Here is a 24324-nt window from a genome sequence, read left to right as displayed (position 1 = left end):
TGAATATGAGCCAGCAGTGTGCCCAGGTGGCCAAGGCAGCCAATGGCATCCTGGCTTGTATCAGGAATAGTGTGGCCAGCAGGAGTAGGGAAGTGATCATGCTCCTGTACTTGGCACTGGTGAGGCCCTACCTTGAATACTGTGTTCAGTGTTGGGTCCCTCACTACAAGAACAACATTGTGGTGCTGGAACATGTCCAGAGAAGGGCAATGAAGCTGTTGAGGGGTCTGGTGCACAAGTCTTATGAGGAGCAACTGAGGGAACTGGGGTTGTTCAGCCTGGTGAAAAGGAGGCTGAGGGGAGACCTTATCCCCCTCTACAACTACCTGACAGGAGGGTGTAACTATCTTGTCCCAGGTAACAAGCAATAGGACGAGAGGAAATGGCCTAAAGTTGTGCCAGGGGAGGTTTGTATTGGGTATTAGGAAAAATTTCTTCACTGAAAGGGTTATCAGGGACTGGAATGGGCTGCCAAGGGAGGCGGCTGAGTCCCCATCCCTGGAGGTATTTAAAAGCTGGGTAGATGTGGCACTTCGGGACATGGTTTAGTAGACGTGATGGTGTTGGATTGGCAGTTGGACTTGATGGTCTTGGAGGTCTTTTCCAACCTTAATGATTCTAAGTAGTGAGATACATTAATAGGTTTATTAGATGATATCCTACAGATCTGGAGGACTAAGAGGTAGTGAAATTGCCAATAGATGTACTATGGATAGCATACAAGTATTCAGCAACTTTGCTGTGTGAAATATCAGTGGTGCAGCATTGAAATAAGACTTACGATAAGTTTAGATATAGATTTAGAAATTATTTGGTAATATGACATATAAGAGAAACATCAACCTTCTAAGTAAGAAGAAGAATAGAAATAGGGGAAAGATGGAGTTCTGTAATGTAGCTGAGCTAAGTCATTGACAAATGTTTGGGAGGGTATTTAGATAGCATACCTAAGATCACCTTTCCATTTTCTGTTTCTTGCAGGTTATACAGAGAATATTCTATACAGTAAATAGATCCTGGTCTGGGAAAATAACTTGTAACGAGCTCAGGAAAAGCAACTTTTTGCAGGTATATAACATCTAAAATTTTGCAAGACAGATGTTTCTATGAGTTTAAAAACTGCATTAACTAAATGCTTAAGGGAGTAACATAAGTAGCATTTCTTCCTTTTCGATAAAGTAGTGAAGGCTCAATTGCATTAATTCTCATACACTAGAGTATGTTTAAATGTCATCTTTTATCTAGGGCTGTAGAAGTCTGGTTGATCTCCTCCATCTTGTATGGACACATTAGTTTTCTACCTTGTGTGTTCAGTCTTTGCTGTCATGCTGCATGGTGTGCACTGTCTCTGAAGATGATAATTGTTCCACTGAAATAGTTAGATATTAACTTGGTTATGAGAACTCAGATCATTCAACAAATGTCTTGAAAATTTTTTAATATGTTCTATTTATCCTTCTGATAATAGAATGTGGCATTATTGGAAGAGGAAGCTGATATTAACCAGCTGACAGAGTACTTCTCATATGAACACTTTTATGTTATCTATTGCAAATTTTGGGAGCTGGATACAGACCATGACCTCTATATTGATCGGAAGGATTTAGCTCGACATAATGATCATGGTATGACAAATGACGCACCTTTGTTTACATGTATTAAATGACCTTTAAACTTTCACCTGAGGAAGTGGTTAACTGCTGAGGCCAGTGTTCATGAGTCTGTTGGTACAGCTGATCCTGCTGACTCAGTGAAATAAAGCAGGACAAGTAATCTGTGACACTGCTTTGTGTCTAGCAATACCAAATTTGAGGAAAATGTTGAATTTGAATTCTGATCTTGGCAAAGAAGTAGAGGAGGAAGTAAGTTTGTAAGTGTGTAGGCGTGATCTAAGAAGAAAAATTTATTTAAGTCTTGGTATATTATAAATGGCTGCATTTGGCTGTTTTGGGTTGTTATCTTGGAAACAATCTATTTTACTGATATTATTCAAGTAGCATGGCTCTTACAGCAAGGTATGGAAAGAGTAGAAAAGAAAGGCAAACATACATTCAGGTACTTTGCTTATTTTAAAGTTTTAACTCAGCTGCAGTACACTTTGCTTTAATACTATTTAGCAGCTTTACATTTTCTGCATTCACAATATACAACGACTGTGACTTTTGTAGTCTGGCACACTTGTAGCCATTTTAAGTTTTCTTCTATCCTGTGTGGAACTGTTGAGGGTGTTTTTGGATGCTTTGTGGCCTTTGTCATCTTAAAAGTATTCCCTTCAGGACCAGAAAGCTTACTTGAGCACAAAGTGATTATGGAATATTATCCCACATTAAAAAGAATAAACACAGTTCTGATTGATTGCTTCTGAAACCTTGCCTACTGAAGTCTGACTACACTTAGGACACTGAGGAAGGAAAGCTTCTTTCATTTGAATGGTGTTGCTCTGCTGAGTTAGTACACTATAGAAAGGAAGCAGAACTGATGCAATGCCACTTGCCATTTAGTTTTGCATCCTTTAAACCATGGAATATTAAGCAGCAGCTGGTTAAGTTTTAACCAACGAGAACTAGACTAAATAGCATAAAATGGATATGGATATATATAATCCAACTTTAGTCTTTAACTTCTATTTTTTTTTTTGCATGTCAAAATTGGATAAACTGGTTTCATCAATCCCTTCCTTTCATACTGTCACTGGTCTAAAATTGGGCTAGATCAAACACTTGTAGTAAGAAAATATTATTTAGCTGCTGTTGAGAAGGCTGAGCAACTTCAGTGTTTCAAAAGTAGATAAGAAGCAGCAGCAGCACATATGTCCAAAACAACTTGGCTATCCTACCATTCTGGGGATAAATATTAAGTAAGGACTAGCATCCTTACTAGAATAATACGGTGGTAGCATCAACATAAGTACAGAAGAGATGAACTGTCTGAATGGTTAACCGCCTACTTTAATTATCAGTATTTCTACAATGCTGAAAAAAATACTTGAGCTAGAATAATGAGAACTAATTCTTCTGTGAGAATAGTGTCATGTGCTGCTTTGAGTACTGTCCACAAATTCTTCAGGATAAATTGAATATCCTTTACAGAGGTAGTGCTCAGTTAAGACATGTCTTTAAAATCCCTGAAATGGTTTCAGAATAGAAGCATGGATCAGAACCATGTCAGAAATAGACCCATGTTGGAATCAGTTCGGTATCCTCATTATGTATGAAGGTGCCAATTCTGTTTTGGCTCTTTGCCAAAACCAAGGTCATGTAAAATGTAATGGCACTTGAAAATGTGATTTACTTATCAAAGAACTGGTAAATGCTGTCTTATTAATCAGCTGTTTTTATTACTTTTATTACACTACTATTTCTGTATCCAGTCTGAATTTGAAGCTGGTTGGTTCCAGCTTTGCTTTGGAGACTTTGTGTTACGTGATCCTCTCCAAGAGGACTCAAAGGGATTAATGAGCACTACACTTGATCTTTTTCACAGATGTGTACATATAAGAGGGTTCCAGTAAACTCTTCAACTAGACAATACAAAGCAAAAATAACTTGTATATAACTGACGCTATTTTAAACCTTTTCCACAGCGATTTCAAATAGGATGATAGAGCGGATCTTCTCAGGAGCAGTAACAAGGTACTTCTTTTGTATGCTGATCTGAATCCAGTTTAGTATTTGCTTGTTAGATTGTGTGATGTTGCCAGAAAAAAATGCCTTCCCCTTGAAATGGAGCAGTGAATTTCAGGATCTAGTATTGTAGTTTAAACTCTAGTAGTACTAGAGTGCTCTTGCAATCTTTGGCTTAGTCCAAGTTCTTTAGTCTCCTTTCTTTACCCATATGAACATTTGCCATTGGATATTGTATGGTACAGCAGGGATGGGAATGAGGAAGGGAAGAAATGTTGGCACTATTGTTCTTACATCCCTCAAAGCTGTAAAGTTTTCAAAGGTAATTGGGCTTTTCAGTACTACTTGTAAAATCAATGCTTATTGCATCAACAGATTTACAAAAATGCCTCCAGTTGAGTTAATTCACATTTTTGAAAGTCATTTGTTATTTTTCCCGCTTGGACTGACTTCCTCTTGTGTATTTATGGCATTTTACTCATTTCTGAAACAATTTGTTAGCACAGTATCTGCGGCTAGAGAGTGACCGATAAACAGAAATAATAAAAGCTGAAATGAGCGAAATGACACTTGGCAGGCATGTGTCTAGGCCTTACTCCTTTATGTGAGCTTTTTCAGGCAAGACAAAATATATACCATATTTTTCTAGATATCTTGAGGATAAAACAGTAAAAAATGGATGTTAGGAATGAAATGTGATATGTCTGGGAACTGCCTACCTGACTTCTTACTAGACAGGTTGACCGTGTCTTCAGAATGTATGTAGATGCTGTCTTCTGTCGTATGAGAATAGAAACAGACTATTATGTTCTTGCCACAAGCACTTCCTGAACATTTTTATTTAACTTTTATCTTTGTATTTCCATGCCAACACTGTTAGCTAGTGGAGTTCTATACAGTTTTAAGTTCTTATCACTTCTACCTGAATAGAAATCCTAAAAAACATGTGTATTTGTATAGAAAGTTTTTTAAATGAATTGAGATATCTCTTCTGTTAACACTTAAGCCCAGGAAGGAAAGCTGTAAGTCCTTCTGGACAGAGTGATCCCTTCCTCTTTCAGCTGCTCCCTTCCTCTTTACCCATCGCAGTAGAAATGGAACAGAGCACACAAGCTCCTTGTCTTTAGTTATCAAAGTAGTCACCTTACAAGCACCGCATCGCTTAGGAATAAATAAACAGTTAATAGCAACACGAAAAATAATCCTTAATTTTGGTTAGTAAAAGCTAGGTGTTTTAAAATAAATTTTCTGTCTTTTTCCTCATTTGCCTTGAAGAGGTAGAAAAGCGCAAAAAGATGGGAAAATTAGCTATGCTGATTTTGTCTGGTTTTTGATATCTGAAGAGGACAAGAAGACACCAACTAGGTAAGAATGAATTTGTTTTAACAGGAATAAAGACTGGCTTTTGGTTTTCCAGCCCTTAAATGGGGACCACTGATGCTCAGCTGGAACTCTGATGGAAGAAGCTAAACTACAAAAACATGAGAGGGAAAACTGGCCCAGTTCTTTGCATCATTCTTACTTCTCAGTGTGTCCTGTTGTTGCTGCTGTAAAAATTTATTTTAATGATTTTGTTTTTTCTAAGAGGCTAATTAAATATTGTTGTTCCGTATGTGTGGCCTATTTACAGACAGGGGCGTAGATAAAGAAAATTGCTGTTGTTTCATGATGCCAGTGACTTTGGGAAACTATACAGCTAGCATTAGCGGTAGGATATTGATAAGAAACGTGTTGGGTGATGTCTCACTGGTGTGTTTGATATGAAAGAACAACTTGGGGTTTGATGCACAGTTCAATTTTTCATTGGCTCCCTAGAGGTTTGTATGTAAAGCCACATGTTTTAGTCATCTCATCCCTCACCCACCCACAACTAACAAGCGTGTTTTCAAATGCAGTAATGTGTGGCGTAACAAACATCAGAAACTCTTACCACAGGAGGTGTTGTTCAATGACTTCCTATGGCATTATGGAGTGTAGTCCAAAGTCTAGGTTTGCATCTGTAAGTAGTGTAGCCTTTAGAACAGGCAATATAAATTCTTAAAATTCTGTCATATGTTTGTGTAAACAGTTCTTTGCTTTCATTACTGAATTTCAGCATTGAATATTGGTTTCGCTGCATGGATCTGGATGGGGATGGTGCTTTGTCTATGTATGAATTGGAGTATTTTTATGAAGAACAGTGCCAAAAATTAGATAACATGGCCATAGAACCTTTGCCGTTCGAAGACTGTTTGTGCCAGATGCTGGATCTCGTGAAGCCACAGTATGAAGGTAATAAAATCCTTTTCCATCTGTAACGTCTGTTTCTCTGGATTAGGAGTTAATGCACCCTTAAGAGCACTCAGTTGGTCATATAAAGAGTATGCCTTTAGATTGTCTTTTCTCTAAAGTCTGTTAGAGCTTATTAATTGAATCGTCTTCCAACAGCAGACAGGCATTCATTTTCATACTAAAATTTAATATGCTGTTCTAAAATTCCTTGTAGGATTTTGTTTTGGGCTCGTAGCCATGTTTAGTCTTAAATGAAATATTGTCACTATCTGGCTGAGGTGATGCTCTCAGGAAAAGCTCTTGACTGTTCTGTTCACTTGCCTCTTGCCTGTTCCAGTACTCATTTAATTGAGATTTCTTCAGAGGGAACAGTTTCTAAACATTGTTTGTCTCTGTAGATCCGTAATGACTTATTTTAGTTTAGAAGCCTAAGCTGCCCTTATGAAATACATGTCAATGTCAAAGGGCTTAAAAATAACTAAATACTAAATGCCCTTAGTTTTTGGCTACTTTCTGCATTCATTTGAACCTTCGTAGACCTGCATTCTACCTCCTTCATTTGACATATATGATCTTTAGCTGATGAAACTTGACTTTACATTTTACACCTGAAAAAAACCTTAAGACTAGAGCATGATGCTCACTTCATATTTGCCCTTCCGTGCTGCTCAATACTAAAAATGTTTTAGCATGCCTTGGTAAATATATTACTGTGGTGTTGAAGAGTGATATCTTGCATGTTTATAGCCTTTACCTCTATGCTGCTTCTGATATTTGTCTCACAAGTTGATAAAACTGTTGCAGCCACGGTGAATTAGTCTTCAGGGATTTGTTGAACTCAACACAACTGAGGTCAACCTGTATCTAAACTTAATGTCTCAACATTTGACCACAGTTAGCACTAATAACCCTTATTATGGCTATTCTTTTTAACGTGAATTTCAGTGTGTAAAAGGTCTTGGCATACAGTCTGGTTGCTGTTACTGTACAGACTCTGTATTTCAATAAGTTTAGAACTTGTGTATTTGCTCTTGAAGTGTTTGATAGTATAGGCGATAGAGGTTGCTACTCCTAACACTTGCTATTTTTTTATGGTATAAGAAAATTGTTGACTATCTTATCTAATGCTTTTGTTCAGCAAATATAATGCTGTGCTAGTGTTTCATGTTTATATTCTTCTAGATGAAGCACTGAGTTGTTCATACTTGAATTTCAAGTATTACTTTAGTTGAGTGGTTCTGTTCACTGCCTATAAAATTATGGATAGAGAATCAGTTAATAATAGTCTTGCTTATTGCCCACCTTCTTTCTAGCATGAAGAATATTTAAATTACAAGAAAGTTAATTTTATTTTTAAAAGGCAGCTGTCTTTCATTGAGACATAATTTTTCACATGCTAAGGGAATTGAAATAGCTCAAAACTAGAACTTAAAGCTTCATATTCTTATTTAAACCAAGTTAATATGGACTTGCTAGGTGAAAACACATTTCTAAAGGCAGATGAAAAAAAAACTGTAAATGAAAAAGGACTGTTAAGTATGTTTCATCTGGAAGCTTGATCCTAGGTATCAATGGAATGAAGTGTTAGACCAGTGTTGTATAATGCCCGAGGAGCGAGGGCCATTTGAGATAAGGTGAAGTAAGCTTCAAGGAAAGCATTTGTTATGTGGTTGCCTACAATAGCCTCCTAAACTTAGGGGTTCCCTTCCAGTCTGGTATGTTGTGCTTCTGGAAGGCTGACATTTATGGTAACGTTTCTGTCCTGCATTTCAAATGAAAGAAGACTGATGTATCTGTTCTATATCATGAAGATGATAAAAGGAGACTGTGAAACACAACCGACCATAGAGTTATTTAGGGCAATGAAAATGAAAGTCAGTTGTGAAGGGTTGGTGGGGGTTTTTTTTAAATAAAAACTCGGTGACGTTTAAAAGGTGGATTAAGAAAAAAAAATTCTTCTGTTGCTTTCCTATACAAAAACTAGTGACATAAAATGATGTTTCACTTGGCAGATTTGAAACAAAAGAATGCACTTTCATACATTTATGGCTAAACTGTGATACAGTCTGCTACAGGATGCCCTGTGTACCAAAACCAAATTCTTTAATTTTTTCTGAATTCATTTTTCTCAATTTCATCCTTTCTTCGTTGGTCTTTTGAGAGACAACGTAGGCTTCTACATGAGTGTTGGGTGTCTAAGCTCCCATTGCAGTACATGGAGACTGGAGAGCTAATCAGTGAACCAAATATAGGTGTCAAACTTAAATTGGGAGCTTATATAACTAGGACTCAAATCAGTTGCTTGGTTGTGGAGAGTTGCTGCCACTTGAGATGGCCCAATACATCAGACATCTGTGTGGGTCTGACAGATACGACACAGGTGCCGTGAGGGATTTGTGTTGTTCCGGAGCACCAGCTATAAACCAGGCAGAATACATTAAGGCAGTTCAGATGGCAACAGACACAAGTGTGGCAACCATTTCCAAATGGGATTCAGATTTTGCTTCCCTCTGATGTCCTTGAGTTCTACTTTGTTAGGGGCCGCGACAGTGTGCTGAGGAAATACTGTTCTAAGTCTGGCTTGTATTGAACTCCTCCATAACATCTGCAGCTAGCCCCTCTTTGATTGACACCAGGAGGCTGGCCATATTTCAGGTGAATCAATAAAGGGAAGTTTTAAGGATAGCCATCTGGCTTTCCCTGTATGTCAGGTCTTTTTCAGTCTTTCTGCAGAAGCTTAATATTCAGCTTTGCAACAAGGTAGCATTTCTGAGCAACCTGACAAATACTTCTAACACTTGAGGGATCTGTTGATTTGTGTCTTTAAAGTATCACTGTATAAAAAACAAACAAAACACATCTGAGCACTTAGCTTTCCTCTCAAGCAGTAAATATAGATCAGGCTGGACGAGTGTAGCAAACTAGTCTCTATGAAAAATTCATTTGTATGAAGTACACTCACACGCTGTCATCTCTGTCATACATTTGCTCTTCAAGTCAGGGAAGAGAAAGGGCCACTGCCAGAGACTCCTACCTGCTGCCCCAGCGCTGGTTGGGAAGGAATGGCTAGCTCACTGGAGACTTCCATCTCTTGAGGAAGCTTTTAGAGAATTAGCTCAAATGGCTTTTAATAGCTAAGCGTGGCAGACTGCATCTCACTCGAATATAATGAAGGACAGTAGGATGACGGCTAAAGCAAGTAACGAATCTGAAACACTTAAGTTTTTTGTCCACTTTGAAAGATGCTTCTCTAGGTGTGTAACTCATCTATTCGCTTCTTTCCCGTTGCGTTGAGCATCAGTGACATCCTGCTTTTTTGGAGAAAGGGTAATTTCAGCTCTAAATATCTTATCTCATAATTTTCTTTACAGGAAAAATTACTCTGCATGATTTGAAGCGATGTAAGTTGACAAATGTGTTTTTCGATACTTTTTTCAACATTGAGAAATACCTTGACCATGAACAGAAGGATCAGTTTTCTATGTTGCGGGTGAGTGTGAAGCCTTAGAAGTCTCTCTTAGCTACATGTTTGACAATTAATACGTGTATAACTTGCCATGTGCTTGTTTAGGATGGTGACGGTGAAAGCCAAGAGGTCTCTGACTGGGAGAAGTATGCTGCTGAAGAGTACGATATCTTGGTGGCAGAAGAGGCAGCAAGTGACCAGTGGAATGATGGGTAAGAAATGTAGCAGGAGAGTTGGCACGAATCCTCTCTACTACCGTAAAGCCTCACCATCGCTAGCATCCTTACTGCTGTTTCCGTAGTGTGTTGCTGTTTGTCATGTTTAGCCGTGTGCTCGGTGAGGGAGGAAGAACCTTGCTTCTATCTTGAATGAAATATTCCTTGACAGTCTCTGATCACATTTGCCTTGTCAAAGAAAAGGTCCTACTCCAGATTTTGGGAGGAAAGAAGATTTGAAGAAGCTTCAATTCTAAACAAAATGCAACATTAGATTTTTTTAGCTTGTTAAAAGAATTAAGAGCTTCATTAAGAGCTTTTGGGGGGAAAAAATTCTCACTTCTGAACTCAAAATTGTGTCAGCTTACAAGCATTTTCTCACAGTTCTGTAAGAGTAACTAAGATAAGAAGTCTTGCTGTTTCAAAATCACTCCTTTATTTTTGCTTATGTAATTTCCAGAACCTCTTGGAATCCACAGTCCCAAATTTGCTATTCATTGGTTTTGTTATTTAAAAAGATAAAGAAAACGAGTATAAATTTAACTTGGTTTAGGCCTTAAGTTGATGGACCTGTTTAGAGAAAACACATTTTCCTGCATTTCCTACATCAAAGCTGCTCTCTGCAGCTTCCTGAGGAGGGGGCGTGGAGAGGGAGGTGCTGAGCTCCTCTCCCTGGGATCCAGTGACAGGGCACATGGGAATGGCTTAAAGCTGCATCAGGGCAGGCTCAGACAGGACATTAGGAAGCATTTCTTTACTGAGAGGGTGGTCAAACTCTGGAACAGGCTTCCTAGAGAGGTGGTTGATGCCCCGAGCCCATTGGTATTTGGACAATGCTGAAATAGTGGTGACTATAAATCAGAGGCTTGTGAGCCAAAACTGTTCTTATGGTAGAATGTACATCTTTCTTCCAAATCCTCGTTTTCAAGTGTGTAACTTGGTAAAGTAACTCCTAGGGTGACTTTTGTTTCCTGTTCAAACCAGTGGTGAACTTGGGGGAGAAACCCAAGGTTACTCTGTTCACTGCCTGAGTACCGACTGATGCTCACGTAACTGAGGCTTTACTGCCCCGGGAAGGATGAAATAACAAAAAAAGGAAAGAGAATCAGGAACTATTTTTTACCCACTGCTTAATCTTCAAGTGATGTTATCAAAGCATCTTTTATTTTGTTAGATTTCTTTTACTCAAAATGGCGGTGGAGCTGGTGCTTAATGTTTAATAGTTTATCTATGAAGCGTTTCAACACAATTGCACTCACAATTGAAAATGTTGTTTCCACCTCTGCTAGTAATGCTACTCTGTTTTAGTGTTCATAGTGGATTCTTAGTATTTCACTCCTCTTTGCCCTATGTATTTCTCAGAAAGAATACTTCTCATCACTACTGGATGCTGTTATAAAGTCACATTTGAAGAACAGACACTGCAGTGTCTAAAGCTTGCTCTTTGCCTAGTCTGGTTAAGTAGGTGGAAATAATCAGGTGCTGAGATGAGACTCGGTAGCACTTGGGAGGATGGGCATGAACCTGAGTCAGCCTAGCCCAGGAAATGGTCAGTTCTTTAATTGGACACCATAAATCTTTACTGAGATTTATGTTTAATTTTTTTAAATGGCTATCAGCTATAGCTTGATCCCACCTCAAGGGTGCTGAAGCAGATCTTTTTTCAGTATGAGCCTTCACTGACTTGAGTGGGTTAAGCACTGCATTTCATTACCCATCTGTTCCTCTTCACCATCAGCAGGAGGTTATCGGTAATTTCTCATTAAACAACTGGCTTTTGCTTTCTAGCATCTGCTTTACATACACAGTTGGTTGCTATCACCTGCATTTTAATCACACTTTCAGTATTCTTTCTCTTTTGTATCTACTACAGGTGTAGTTCGTTCTTCCTAATCCAGCCTAATTTCAGCTTTCTTCAAGAGAACTGGAAGGGTTTCTGTCAAGCACTTGCGTCTTGCATTTCTAACTTAGGAGTAGTCTACTCGAGCAGCATGTGCTTTGAATCCTTTCCGTAGAGCCACGTATCTCACTAAGAAGTTCTGCACGTGATGGGAGTGTAAGCTAGCTTAAATTTAAGTACTTATTACAGAGACCTGGTGCTGCTTCTGGTTACATGTTTCTTTACTGTAAATATAAAATACTGGAAATTATGTTCTTCTTGCAGGTGCCTTGTTAGTGTTCTAATGCTTGGGCGCTTCCCAATGTAGTGAGACTCATTTTCTTTTTTTGCCCGCTCCTAGGTATGAAGCAGAGCTGAATCCTGTAGACCATCAGAAGGCCAATGTCCTAAAGTATCAAATGGAAAAAAGACCGTTTTTTGAAATGCCTTCCCATCTGGCCGGTGTAGACTTGGATGAGTACGACTATGAAGAGGACTTTGAGTAGTGGTTACACGTGGTCAACACTTGCAGAAGAGAAGGGACAGTCTGCAGCAGGTCTGCTACACACCTACACGTTTCAGTGGGTGTCGTTTCCAGAAGTCAGCTTAGTTTTGTGCTAAAAGTATTTAATCACTACACTACCTTTTAAATAAAAGAAGTGCATTTGTATGGAATGATGAAACTTTTTTGTATTTATTCCATAGTCTATAGTTTGTAAAATAGATTAAAATATTTATTTACAGATGTTGCATAATTCCTTTTTGGAAGAATAACAATATTTGACTTTAGAGAAGAGTAATCTACTGTTTTTAAGAGGACTGTATAATTCTCTCTAAGCTGATGTGTGGTGCACTGACCATCTCCATCCCAGTTGCAACCAGGTGTTCCTGTCCTGCTGTGGGAGGTCAGGAGACAATTTATACCTGGCCTGCGATGCGTATGTGCTCCCAGACAGCCCCGAGGGGTTTTTATGCCTTGGCGAGGAAGAGACGTGACTGAGAGCGCGCGTTTTTTTTTAAAGTAGAGTTTAATTTGACAAGCTGAGCATATTAGCGCACAAGGAAAGCGAACGCCTGAGACAAGTTGCTTCTCTTCTCTGTGTAGTCCTTGTTTGCCCCAACTTTGATTTTGCTTGCCCTTTTAAACTTCAGTCTTTTCATTGATGTTCATGATAAAAAGCTTATTTAATAATGAAGTCTGTTTTAGTGTTCATACTTGATCCAAAATGAGTGTGTTAATCCATGTAGAAGGAACCAATTTTTTTTTTTAAATCCTTTGTATAAATGGTACTTGATCAGTGATGTGCACTAATTTGTTGTGGGCATTCAGTGCTTTTGTCTGTCCCCCCTTTCAGTTGTTTGCTATTGACACATTCCATGGATATTCATCAGTGTCACAGCAGCTTGAAATTGTTGCCTCACTCTTACTGTTAAACAGATTTTGTTGGGAAAAAAAAATGTACAAAAAGATGTAAGTTATTTTTTGGTTGCAGTGTAGATCTGTTAAAAAGTTTAAAAATCATGTTTGTATTTTCAAATAAAGATTTTCATACATGTAACTTCATGGTTCTAACTAGTATGTTCTTCCTACTATTGAAGAACCATTTAAGGTAGGAAGGGTTCCGTATGGAGGCAGTCTGCTTGGATAATTACACCAAGCCCCATACTCAAAGCAATCAAGCGCTGGCAGGTTTTTCTTCACCCAAAATAGGGTGTTGCTGAACAGCTGCAAGGGGCACAGAAATCCCTTCCACTCAACTCATCATGCTGTCTCGGGTAGAGGCTTACAAACCTTAAGCAAAACCTTACAACTCTGTGAAGTGGTGAAACTCTTTGCTGATACCTGTTGGTGAACCTTAAGCATTTTTAAAAATAAAACTGGGGCTGATGATTGATTATTCCAGTTTTAATGGAAACTCCTCACTGTCAACTTTCTCTAGTGTTGGTCAGAGAGATACCTTTTGCTACTTGCCCTCAGTTCGGGTTTTTTTCAACAGAAAGACAGAGAGGGGATTTATGTTAAGCTCTGCCTTAGAAGGCCTAAGAACTTCTCTTGTTGTGTGAGGGGTAGTCATCTTTTCCCTACCTGACCCCCTTCAGCTGGAACCCCTGCTGCTTACAAAGGGGGCTGGTAACCGGGCCAAGGGCTTTTGCCTCACACAGCAACTTTTCTCCATGAAATGCACAGGGCTATGGCACAGGGTCACTCTCTTCTGCAGAGCCTGCAGCTGTTGTTGCTGCTTTACATTTTTGGAAGTGCCCCTTAAATCTGCTCCCTGTTATACCTGTGATAAACCAAGTCCCTGTTTTCCTAAAGGATATGCACAGCTGTAGCAGAGCAAATGATGGGGTTATTGTGGAAGTGACTCTTCTTGCAATACATGAGCTATAAAGGTTACTGTACCTCTCCCCAGCAGGGTGGGTCCCAGCCCTAGTCCTTTGTTACAAGAATTAATGCGTCTGCAGGTTTGATCTGGTCCCAGGGCTGACTGTTTGCTTAGTCCAAGCCCAGCTGCATTCTGCCTACCTGGTGAGCATTTGGGCCTAGAGCCACAAGTCTGGCTGGATGAGGGTGACACTGCTATCGCAGGCCAGGCAGTCGCAGGGGACCTGAGAACAACTTGATCTGGGTGAGAATCGGCATTGGCGCGTGGCGTGCTGCCTCCTCCCCTTGCACTCACCCTCTGCACGGTGAGGGACCAGAAGGGTTTTACGGGTGCCTGGGAGAGCGTCACGGCTTCCCCGTTCACGGGAGCACACTTCTCAGCCTATTCAATAACAAACAGGGCCGACTACAAGGCCAGGAGCGCTGCTGCTCTTCTTTCTCCCGACTTGGCGTGGGAATAGCACTGGCACTGTCAGTAGTAATGGATAGCAGTGGTTATGCAGTTTATTTTACACAGTTACAATCCAGAATATATAAACAAAAAGAAAATAAAGCTGATTGATAGGATCAATGCAGTGTACAATTCCATGGCGCAGTGACAAAGGGTCTGCAAAGGCAGCCAGCATGCCCCAGCCTCCTGCCTCTGAAACACTCCTGAGTGAAGAACAGTACCAGCTTCTTAACGGAAAAAACTGATTCTGAAGGGCCGTATTTACAGTCTATTTACACTGTCCTTTCAGGCTTTGCATTTTCCAATAAATACCACCTGATCAGTGTGGATGAAGGATTTCTTCGAGAGGAAAATACTCAGTCAACTGGTCCGCTGTTTGTTACTCTGAAGCCTTGATGCAAGCCTCCTGGGAACATGTCCTGATCCCCCACAGCCCACGTCGCTGTAAGCACTGGGGTTTAGAAAGACTTCCAGATGATTCGATCCAGGTTTTCCATCTTACAGGCAGGAAATGGCACAGCCAAGTCACCTGCCATCACCCAGCAGGTCACGGCCTTCACAGCCAGGCCAGGCTCCTTTCTCCCTGGGGTCAGGTACAAGGAAACAAGTAGATATCCATCCTGGTTCTCTCAAGCAGTAAAGCACACATCCCGCGGAATGCTGCCCCTGCGCTGATCTGAGCGAGCTCATCTCATCCAGTTCACAGAGTCTTTGACTCAGTATTTGTCAATACCCTGACTCCAGGCCTTAGGGTGGGAAGTGTTCCAAGGCAGCATCAAGGACCAGGATGCAGCTGAGTAACGATGTTCGTAACGCCCGCAACCTTAGAAGCGCAACAGCCAAATCGGTAACACCGCAAACAGCAATGTGGAGCAATCACCCGCAGCGCTAGTGACTGTTCTGGGTGGCTGCCTCCAGGCAGAGAGCTGGCGTGATCTGTAGCTCCTGCTGCCTTGGTTGATGCCATCAAAACCCCGTTTTCAGTTAAACAACTTGCAGAAAAAAATGGTAGTGCGGTCTTCACGTCCGCTTATCCTCTCAGCTTCTCAACTCTCCTACACCAGAAGAAAAAAAGATTAAGTCAGTCTCATCATATCAGAGCACATAAGGAAGCCGAATAAAAGCGTAGCCTCTAACCATTTTGCAACTTGGCCATAGCTGGCTCTTGGAAAGCACTATATTCAGCTTCCACAAAAGGAAAGAGGCATTTCTGTACCACAAGGAGCCCAGAAAAGGCACTAGAGGGAAAGGCCACATACTAGGTAAGTAAGTAAAAGTAGTGCATTTTCTGCATGGCTTCGATCTTGGTCCACAGATTCAAATTCTTTTATTTACCTATCTTCAATACGAGCTGCTCTGGGAACATGGTCCAAACAAATAGTCTACATTTTAAAAGGCATACGGCTGGAAGAAAAGGTAGTAGTCCCTTTTTCCTTCTAGTCCTCTTAAAAAACAAAAAAAAACCCCAAAAGCCCACCACTCAAACACAAAAAGAAACCATTTGTTCAACTTTACAGGGAAAACGCATTAAAAAGTCAAAAATCAGACACGGTCTTCAAATGTGGCTCTTAGATCCCAGCTAACCAGAGCCACTGGAAGTCAAGGGGTTGCCTAAATCACTGCAAAAAACCTGTCTGCCAAACACTGGGCTTACATTCCATTAGAAGTCCAGAAAGCAGGGGGAAATGCAGAATGACCTGAAGGAACAGCTCAGCCCCTTGCAATGGCTGACACAGCAAACCCTTAGAGGATGGGAGGGATGTGAAAGGCTGCAGCACAGGAAACCTCATGGCCTCTTTTTTTACTTTTTTTCCCCCCTTTCAGTACCACCACTGTTGCACGCCCCTCCGGTGCACAACAGCCCACCTGAGTCCTTGCATTCCATTGTCCCAACGGGCTGAAAGTCCTTCCCTGCTGTAAGTACCCATTCCAGGGCTGAGCTGAGTGCCAGGCAGACAGCTGCAGTTTTGCCAAACTACTACCTGATCCCAAAGGCAATTGGGTGCCCACAAGAGAAGCCCCAGGCTACACTACACTGGCTGCCACTCCAAGCCCACAATATTCCCATGCTTCCCTTCAAATCCCCAGCTGGTTTGGGGATAATTTAATCTCCCCAACAGTCTTGACTGGAAAAGGGCAAGAAACAAGGGACGCTGCAGCAAGAGCCCTGGACTGACCAGCGATCAGACACATTCCGAGTCTTTCGATCTAAAGAGCACAATGCAAACACCATTTTCGAAGCAGACATTCCCGGCAGGCCACGCAGCAACGCCGTCCCTGCAATGTGTCAGTAACATGAAGCAACTGCAGCAAATGGCTCTCAAGCAAGGAGCTTCACAGTATGGGGAAAAAAGGAAACTAGATCCTCCTCTTAACACCTCCTAGCTGGTGTTGAATGTACCTAAGGATATCTAGATGCTACAACAAGAACTGCCTTAGAAATGCAGATCAAGGTGAAGGAGGATACTATAGCTGCAGCTGGAAAGGGAAGAGGGGAGAACCCCTGTTCTCAGCCTGGAAGGGGTCAAGAAAGAGCAGCGCCTTTGCTGCTAGATGGGTGCTCACGAGATTCTGAACTCAGATTCACCCACTTCAACTACAGCTGTCCTCAGAGCTGGAAAACCCAAGCCAGAATTACCTGGTCTGCACCAACCACATCAACATCGACATCCTCAATTGTGTCTTCTGCTTGACCCTCCTCGGAGGCATCTTCTGTCTTAATCTCATCTTTGCTAGGGAAAAAAAAAAAAAGCTAAGTCTTGAGAAACTTTGTAATAGAGGTTGCACATTGCACGGGTGTGCTTAAGGCAGAGTAGTTCACATATTAAGATCGGCTGCTGAGATACCCATGTAAGGAAGCCCAAAGTTTCTGGCCCAGTATTTCCCAGGTATGAAAGAGGTTAAGCTCTGAGGACTTTCCAACAAAGCAGTTCAGAAACAAAACATTCATTTTAAACAGGGGCTACCTGTTTAATAAATTTGTGTTCTATTTTCCTTGTAGTCACCGGGTCCATTCAACAAGTGTCCCAAAACCTGCAAAAGCATGCATCTTTCTGGGATTTGTGTTTCTTCCTTCAACATACCAATATGGGAAATGGCTCCTACCACCACAATAAATTAATTGTATTAAAGGAAAATATCCCAACTGAGCACTTTGAGGGCTTTACAGAGCTCAGAAGTAGACTCCAGACTCCCTTTTTCTGCAATACCTCTCTTACGTCCAAGTTCTGTGGGCTTTTCACTCAGGTGTGTGTGCATGCCGCACACAGACTTGCACCTCTCTCAAGGAAAGTCGCCAGCTACACAGTAGTTAATAGCAGATCTGCCCAGACAGGAATCCTCCTTCATTTCCAGAGACGCAGAAAACACTCATCATCCAGCTGCAGCAAACAGGCAGGGAGTAACCAGCCCCACAGCCCTCTCATCAGCAGCAGAGACAAGAGAAGTGGGACAGGGAACCCTCCTCCTTCCTTGCCTTTTTCTCCGCACACTCGATAATAGTCTAAAAAGGCACGGAGGCCCTGTGACAGTGGGGGACAATCAGGATTTTATGCAGCAAATGTAAATATTGGACTGAGGAAACTAAAAACCCAACCTGTCCTTGGAACACAGCCCATAAGAAAGACAGGAGGGGCACACACCCTGTGCCCATGGAAACATTAAAAAAATGGGAGCAGAGGTGGATAGAGAGACCCCAACTGTCAATACCAGGACAGTGAAGGAGCTTGTAAGACATAAACCTCTCACCAGTATCTTCTCCGCAGCCCTCCTGGACAAAGGAACGGCAAACGCTCCTGCAAGTGCATCTCTTGAGATTTTAGCCTCTTTCTGCTTTTCCCTGCTGCAGGGGCGAGCTGGGAAGCACCCTGCAGGTCTGGAGCTTTGCTTGCTGCTTCAGTCTGGCTGGTTTCAGGCAAAGACCCTGTAACAGACAGTGAACAGGCTCGTTCTTCAGCCTCACCCTCGGAGGTCTTGAGGTGGACATTTCCAACATACTCCCCGCAGCAGTGAAGCAACGGGGCCAAGCTCACAAAGATGTGGAACAAAGCATTCATTCATTGAAGGAACCAGCTAAAAGTCACATAAAAGAAAATCAATTTAATTGCCCCACTGGTCATTTTTGCAATCTAGATTTATGATCTTGGCCCCGGTCCGTAAGCGCTATCAGTACTACTGAGTCTGTATAACCCTCAAGAAAGGAGGGCCTTTGGGACAAAAAGGGACAACCTTTCTGAAGGCGGGTCACTGAAAAGAAAATTTCTGAGAAAGGATGAGAGAGAAACTAAAGTACGCTTTGGGAAAATTCCCTTTCCTCCACATACAACTGCACATGTCCATTGCTCTTAGCATTTTTACTAGCAATTGTTTTCATCATGGCTTTAATTAAGTCCCACCATATCCATGCAGTGAATACCTCATTACGCATTGGAAGTCCATGAGAGCTGCTAAAGCCTCGATGCAGCCCACCTACCTATAACTTTAAGTTAGGAGTATAGTCTTACAGGCTCCCTAGAAATCCAACAGAGAGAAAGACCCCAGAAGATGATTAGGCCCAGATCATCTGGGCTGAAGATCTGAATCAACTTCTGGCAATACCTCTCCTGCTCCAATTGTTCACAGGGCCTAAAGCAACAACGAACGCCCTTAACGATCGAAAGCAATGAACCAAGTCTCAATGGCACAGACAAATGCCAGAGCTCAGCACAGAGCAGAATTCAAAATTATCTGAATTCGGCTCACACAAAGTCTCCAGACCAACCTTTCTGCTTATTGAGCAATGAAGAGACCTTTAACAACAACAAAGCTGAAGGCAAAAGCCACAGTTCAAACTGGGAAGTCCACAACATCCAACACACTGTGGTACTGCTAATGCAAAGCACAAAGTGCATTTTTGCTGGGACAAAGCAAATACAGCTGATCCAGAACAGGGAAGTTTTCATACCTTGAGACAATTTCCTTTTAAAAGAAGATGTCTTAGACGTGCCTGCGGGGAACCACTCTCCTGAACTGCCAAGGACAGAGCTCTCCTCATCTTCATTTGCCAGTAAAGAGTTTCGGTACCAAATCAACGGCTGCCATTCGTCTCCTCTGCAAGGCAGTGGTTCTGCTACATACCTCTGTAAGTAAGCATACCTGGAGAAAACCAAAAGCAAGCACAAGAAAACTCAGAATCTTTCTCCTCAATATCTAGGGAAGCTATTGCTAGAAAGGTGTTTTCCCTTTACCCTCCCAAAGGTGCAGACAGAACTGTTGAAGAAAAAGAAAGGGCATCCCTTTTCTCAGGAATATCTGATGTCTCTGCAATATCTGAATATTTTAAATGTAAATGTCTTCAAACCTAAGAAAGTGCTTGAACTTTAGCATTAGAAACAACACTTGGTTCACAGGAATTACAGAAATACATTGGTCTCTAGAAAGAATTTCCTGTGCAGGAAAAGGCACTGCCAATTGCTGTTGCCAGGAGCAGTCTGAGCAGAGCAGAACTCTGCGAGGATGCACCCCTTCTCCCGGTGGCCCTTTTCTGCCTCATGGACTGCAATGCAAAGGAGAACCCAGGCGAGAGATGCTCCTTGTGATTCAATTTTCCTGTGGTCAGGAAATGGGTATTTGCACCACAAGTGCCTGTTTTGTCAGGATTTTAAAAAAGAACAACCGATAATACCACTTTTCTATAGTATCATCTCAAACTCAATCCAATTCTCTCAGGTTCCCAGTAAAATTTCAAGTGTCTGCGAGAAGCAGTTAACAGCTCTGCAGTTACAACACACAGGATGTGGGAAACACCGGTTCAAAGCCCTGTTCTGCCTGATTCAATCCAGAGACTTGACACGGGGCCTCCCTGAATCCCAGGTGAAGCTTTCGCCTCTTCTGGAGCAGAGAGATCTCCTTCAAACCCTCTTTTTGAAAAAGAGGACGTTTCTGACAAAGTCTTTCTGTCCCATCCCTACTTCATAACAATAAGAAAAGAAAATCAAAGTCTGGCTCAGGATCAGAAACTGGACATACGCTACATTTCAGCTACAGCTCATCATTTTAAAATCAAGCCTAGTGTTGTTAAAACAGACCCCACCTTAGCAAATACCAGAAGTGACAGTTTTAACGCCAGCCTGTACAGTATATTATTCTTTCTTTGATTAGGAGTGTGGCCTGGAAAATATCAGACATTTCATTCCCTTTGCAAAACAAGAAAACTGGTGCTGGGAGGAGGTTAGGGTAAGCACCGACTCCGAAACAATTAAGAGTCCTGGGCTCTGGGGGCCCCAGGGATCAAGAAACCCTGGTAATGGAATTTGTTGGTTTCAAACAAGGCCATATTGTAACTACTGTTTTAGGGTCTAATCCAACAGCTATCAATGTCAATGGAAAGACTCCTACTGATTCAGGAATCAGGCCCTTCATGCAGCTTGTTATTCAATAATTCATTTCTTGTGTGCGTTTTGAGGCACAGAGCAATTGACAAGTCAGATATTTTACTGCTACAGCTTGGGCAATTACAGGGGAGGAGGTTAAAATCCATATACTTTGATGGTGTTGAAATATACTCCTTTCTAACAAATGCACATATTCTGTATCTCATCTGTTACGGTACATTCACATATGTTAACATACAGACCTGGACATCAATCCTATGATTAATAATAAAAATGAAAATAACCAGATGTTTATTTCTAAAAGTTCATGTTGACCTAAAACATTCCAATCCAGTAATTTATGATGGAGCTAAACCTAAATATTTCTAAGAGGAAATATAATCTCCAGCCCCTGCAAGGCATTTTAGGCCTCCCAGAATAGAAACACTTACTCTGGAAACATAATCTGAATGTAGTTGTGGATAAAATTGCAATTTCCCCCCTTGTGAATTTTATTGTTTCCCATTTGTTCCCAGCAGTGGGAAGGTCCAAAGCAGTAAGAACTGAAGTCAAAGAACATTCCCTGCTAGGTTCTCTATTTCCCACAAAAGTTTCCAATGAATAAACCCACCTGAACGTATCTAATACATTCAGGAATATACTTCTGGAATATACACTCCGGTCAAGAGGTTAAATATAGCCCTAGGAAAAAAATTATCAGGATTTAGCTTTAGATATGCCCACATCAATGATGAAATATTTTCCCCCTGTTTAATTAAAAATTACTCCTTGGAGGTAAATGAAATTATAAAGTTTTTCAAGGATGGATTAACAGAAATCTACTTATTGCACAAGTGTCACCACACAGATGACAACAGCTCTTCAAAATCCAGACAACATGGACAGAGTTGTACAGAAACTGTACAAAACAGGGGGCTGGAGCACCTCCCCTGTGAGGACAGGCTGAGGGTGTCGGGGTTGTTCATCCTGGAGAAGAGAAGGCTCCAGGGAGACCTTGTTGCAGCCTTCCAGTACCTAAAGGGGGCCTACAGAAAAGATGGGGAAGGACTCTTTATCAGGGAGTGCAGTGATAGGACAAGGAGTAACAGCTTTAAATGGAAAGAGGGTAGATTTAGGTTAGATATTAGGAAGAAATTCTTTACTGTGAGGGTAGTGAGGCACTGGAACAGGTTGCCCAGAGAAGTTGTGGATGCCTGGAAGTGTTCAAGGCCAGGCTGGATGGGGCTTTGAGCAACCTGATCTAGCAGAAGGCATCCCTGCCCATGGCAGGGGGGTTGGAACTAGATGATCTTTAAGGTCCCTTCCAACCCAAACCATTCTGTGACTCTACAGCCTATGAAAAACAATTCTAGTCATAGATCTCAAAGATCCTCTTTCAGAAAAATGCAAGAATAAAAAGGGAAGTTATCACTACCCATAGCTTATCCCTTTTAGTTTTACCAGGGGTTGTAATCAGTATATGTCAAATATTTTTCTTCTGTGTTTTGGGTTTGAATTCATGTTTTAAAATACATTGTCTGGGTAGCTGACAATCATTAATAAATTCTGTTTGTCATATAAACTAACAGGGAAGTAGACATTTTACCACTCCCGACCCTTGTTATATAAAAACTGGCTGATGAGCCCCATGGAAGTTAACCTCCAATTTAAGACAAAGTGACACAGGAGAAAACAAGTTACACAGGGCTCAGCCAGATGTGATGGTTGGGTTTTTTTCCATTTCTGCTGACTTCCTCTCCAAAGTGGAATTTTTCTTGTCGGGTACTGGAGTTATTTGCTCAGAAAGTCAAAAAGGCAGATGTGTCTTAACATTTCATCTTACATTCTCATGCCTTCAAATATGCTCTCAGGAAAATGGCAGTACCTGTTACATATTTTGCAATACTTTTTACAGTATCTGTAAATAGAACACTGAAGTGCAGAGATCCAGACCCAAAATAAGCAGCACTGACTAGGGAAGTAATGACAAAGGTCAAATAGATGGAAGAACATTACTTCCTTCTCAGAAATTACTGGAGTTGAGGCAGATGAAGAAGACAATAAGAGACATAACCATACCATTTTTCTGTTCAGATGCATAATGCCCCATGATGCCAAAATAAGGCTACCATTCTTATATTATTAAATGTAAATATTTAAGACACTGTAAAACACAATCCCAACTGGATCAGGGCATATTCCCCTGTAAATTCTTGAATCTAAATATCCACATTATGGACAGTGTCACGTATATTTCTATTCCAAATATATTCCATGGAACTCACGTAATTGAGGCCTGAAACTGCGGAATTAGATCATTACAAAATAATGATCCAGACACTATCTCTTCCTCAATCTTCTCTGCTTTACTTTTCTGTTCAGCAAACTCTCCCTCCCCCCCCCTTAGCCAGTCAAGTTGCAGATCTCTTCCACCAAATCAACATTGTCTTTCCTTTAGAACAATTGCCATATGTGGTCACAACTATGTCCAAAAAAAACCTAGAATGCATACTGCACATACAATCTGAAGTAACTACTACTACGAAATTCAACAAGTGTCTCTCAAACCAACAGCCTCAAGGGTGGATTGATTTCAAAGATTCTCCAAAAAGCAACTTGTGCAACACAAGGTCGAGCGTCCCATGTACAGGGATACACAAAACACAAACTGTGTGTGACAGTGTACAAGAACTTAACTTACACTAGTCTTTTGTCTGGCTTTAGCAGCTTGTTGGAAAATTCACTGATGATTAACAGAAAGCTCAAGTTAGGAGGCAAGCATTTTCTGTATACTCCAGTAGCTCCTTGAAAAGCAAATTCAATCCCTTCCCTATTGGAAGAAAAAAAAAAATACATCAGAGTAACAAAGCAGACAACAAACAAAAGCAATGACCATGGACAAAGTGATGTTATGTGGCACGTACTTGTGTATCATGGCTACAGATTCTCTAGATTTCACTTGGTCCCAGCCAAATGTTAGTGAAAAGCGACGAGCAAGTTCTTTCATATTTGTGAAGGAAGCAGAGGAGAAGTCCACACCACTACTGCTGTCTTGGCTTTCTCTATGTGCCTGAAACAGCTGCAGAAGAAGTCTCAGATAAGCAACCACATGTCATCCTACAGGCAAACAAAGCACCAGGAGGACACAGAGACATGCGCAGCAAGCAACAGTTAGCTTAGACAGACAGAAGCCTTACAAAGAGCAGGTGAAGTCATGTGCTTCAGAACACACAACTGAACAACAACAAGGAACTGACACAAAGCACACTGTTGTGCTTAACAGACAGGCACAAATAAAAAATGATGTGCATAAACAGAGAACAGATTCCTGAAGATGATGGCTCCGCTGAGCCCATCTCTCGTTGGCACTCCTGAATCAAGCCCCAGAGGCCTAATTTGCCTGAGAGCCTTTCAGAAGACCAGAATGCAGACATAAAGCAGCAAGTTTGTCAGCAGCGTAGTCCAATTTCTGAGAGTAACACCGGGTCAGAAGCACATCTCGAGCCCAATTAATTGTTTCGAGTTTTCTTCCTAACAGAACATGGAGGTAGCTTGTTCTCTTCAACCTGTTAACTTTCAAGGTCAAGCAAAGGCCAAAAAGGGCCTGTTGTCTATGTGATACCTAAACAGAAGGTCCTGACTATGTCAGCAGAATATATGTAGGCAAATGCTGCTTAGCCTCA

At 41.3% G+C, this 24324-nt stretch overlaps 2 protein-coding genes across 3 annotated transcripts in view; one reads left to right on the top strand and one right to left on the bottom strand.

Moving 5' to 3' along the window:
• The window catches only part of PPP2R3B (protein phosphatase 2 regulatory subunit B''beta), a 50386-nt gene extending 37469 nt beyond the window's left edge, over positions 1 to 12917 (top strand). The window contains exons 6-14 of one of the 2 annotated variants that reach the window (XM_035892993.1): positions 982 to 1068; positions 1469 to 1625; positions 3584 to 3632; positions 4899 to 4988; positions 5719 to 5894; positions 9266 to 9384; positions 9466 to 9572; positions 11449 to 11631; positions 11816 to 11875. In XM_035892993.1, the coding sequence (XP_035748886.1) occupies positions 982 to 1068; positions 1469 to 1625; positions 3584 to 3632; positions 4899 to 4988; positions 5719 to 5894; positions 9266 to 9384; positions 9466 to 9572; positions 11449 to 11590 (927 nt within the window). In that variant the 3' untranslated portion in view covers positions 11591 to 11631; positions 11816 to 11875. Of the gene's footprint in view, positions 1 to 981; positions 1069 to 1468; positions 1626 to 3583; positions 3633 to 4898; positions 4989 to 5718; positions 5895 to 9265; positions 9385 to 9465; positions 9573 to 11448; positions 11632 to 11815 lie in introns of both variants that reach the window. The other variant, XM_009637657.2, reaches the window with a different exon arrangement.
• Positions 12918 to 14464: 1547 nt separating this feature from the next.
• Positions 14465 to 24324, bottom strand: part of LOC104125096 (cohesin subunit SA-2-like) — a 61607-nt gene continuing 51747 nt past the window's right edge. Inside the window, 6 exon segments of the mRNA XM_035892966.1 lie at positions 14465 to 15346; positions 16930 to 17023; positions 18039 to 18213; positions 19234 to 19424; positions 23343 to 23471; positions 23566 to 23720. Coding sequence (XP_035748859.1) covers positions 15338 to 15346; positions 16930 to 17023; positions 18039 to 18213; positions 19234 to 19424; positions 23343 to 23471; positions 23566 to 23720 — 753 coding nt within the window. The 3' untranslated portion in view covers positions 14465 to 15337.

Source organism: Egretta garzetta, unplaced genomic scaffold (assembly GCF_000687185.1).
Source record: "Egretta garzetta isolate BGI_Z169 unplaced genomic scaffold, ASM68718v1 scaffold370, whole genome shotgun sequence".
NCBI lineage: Eukaryota > Metazoa > Chordata > Aves > Pelecaniformes > Ardeidae > Egretta > Egretta garzetta.
This window is presented reverse-complemented; position numbering and strand designations above follow the sequence as displayed.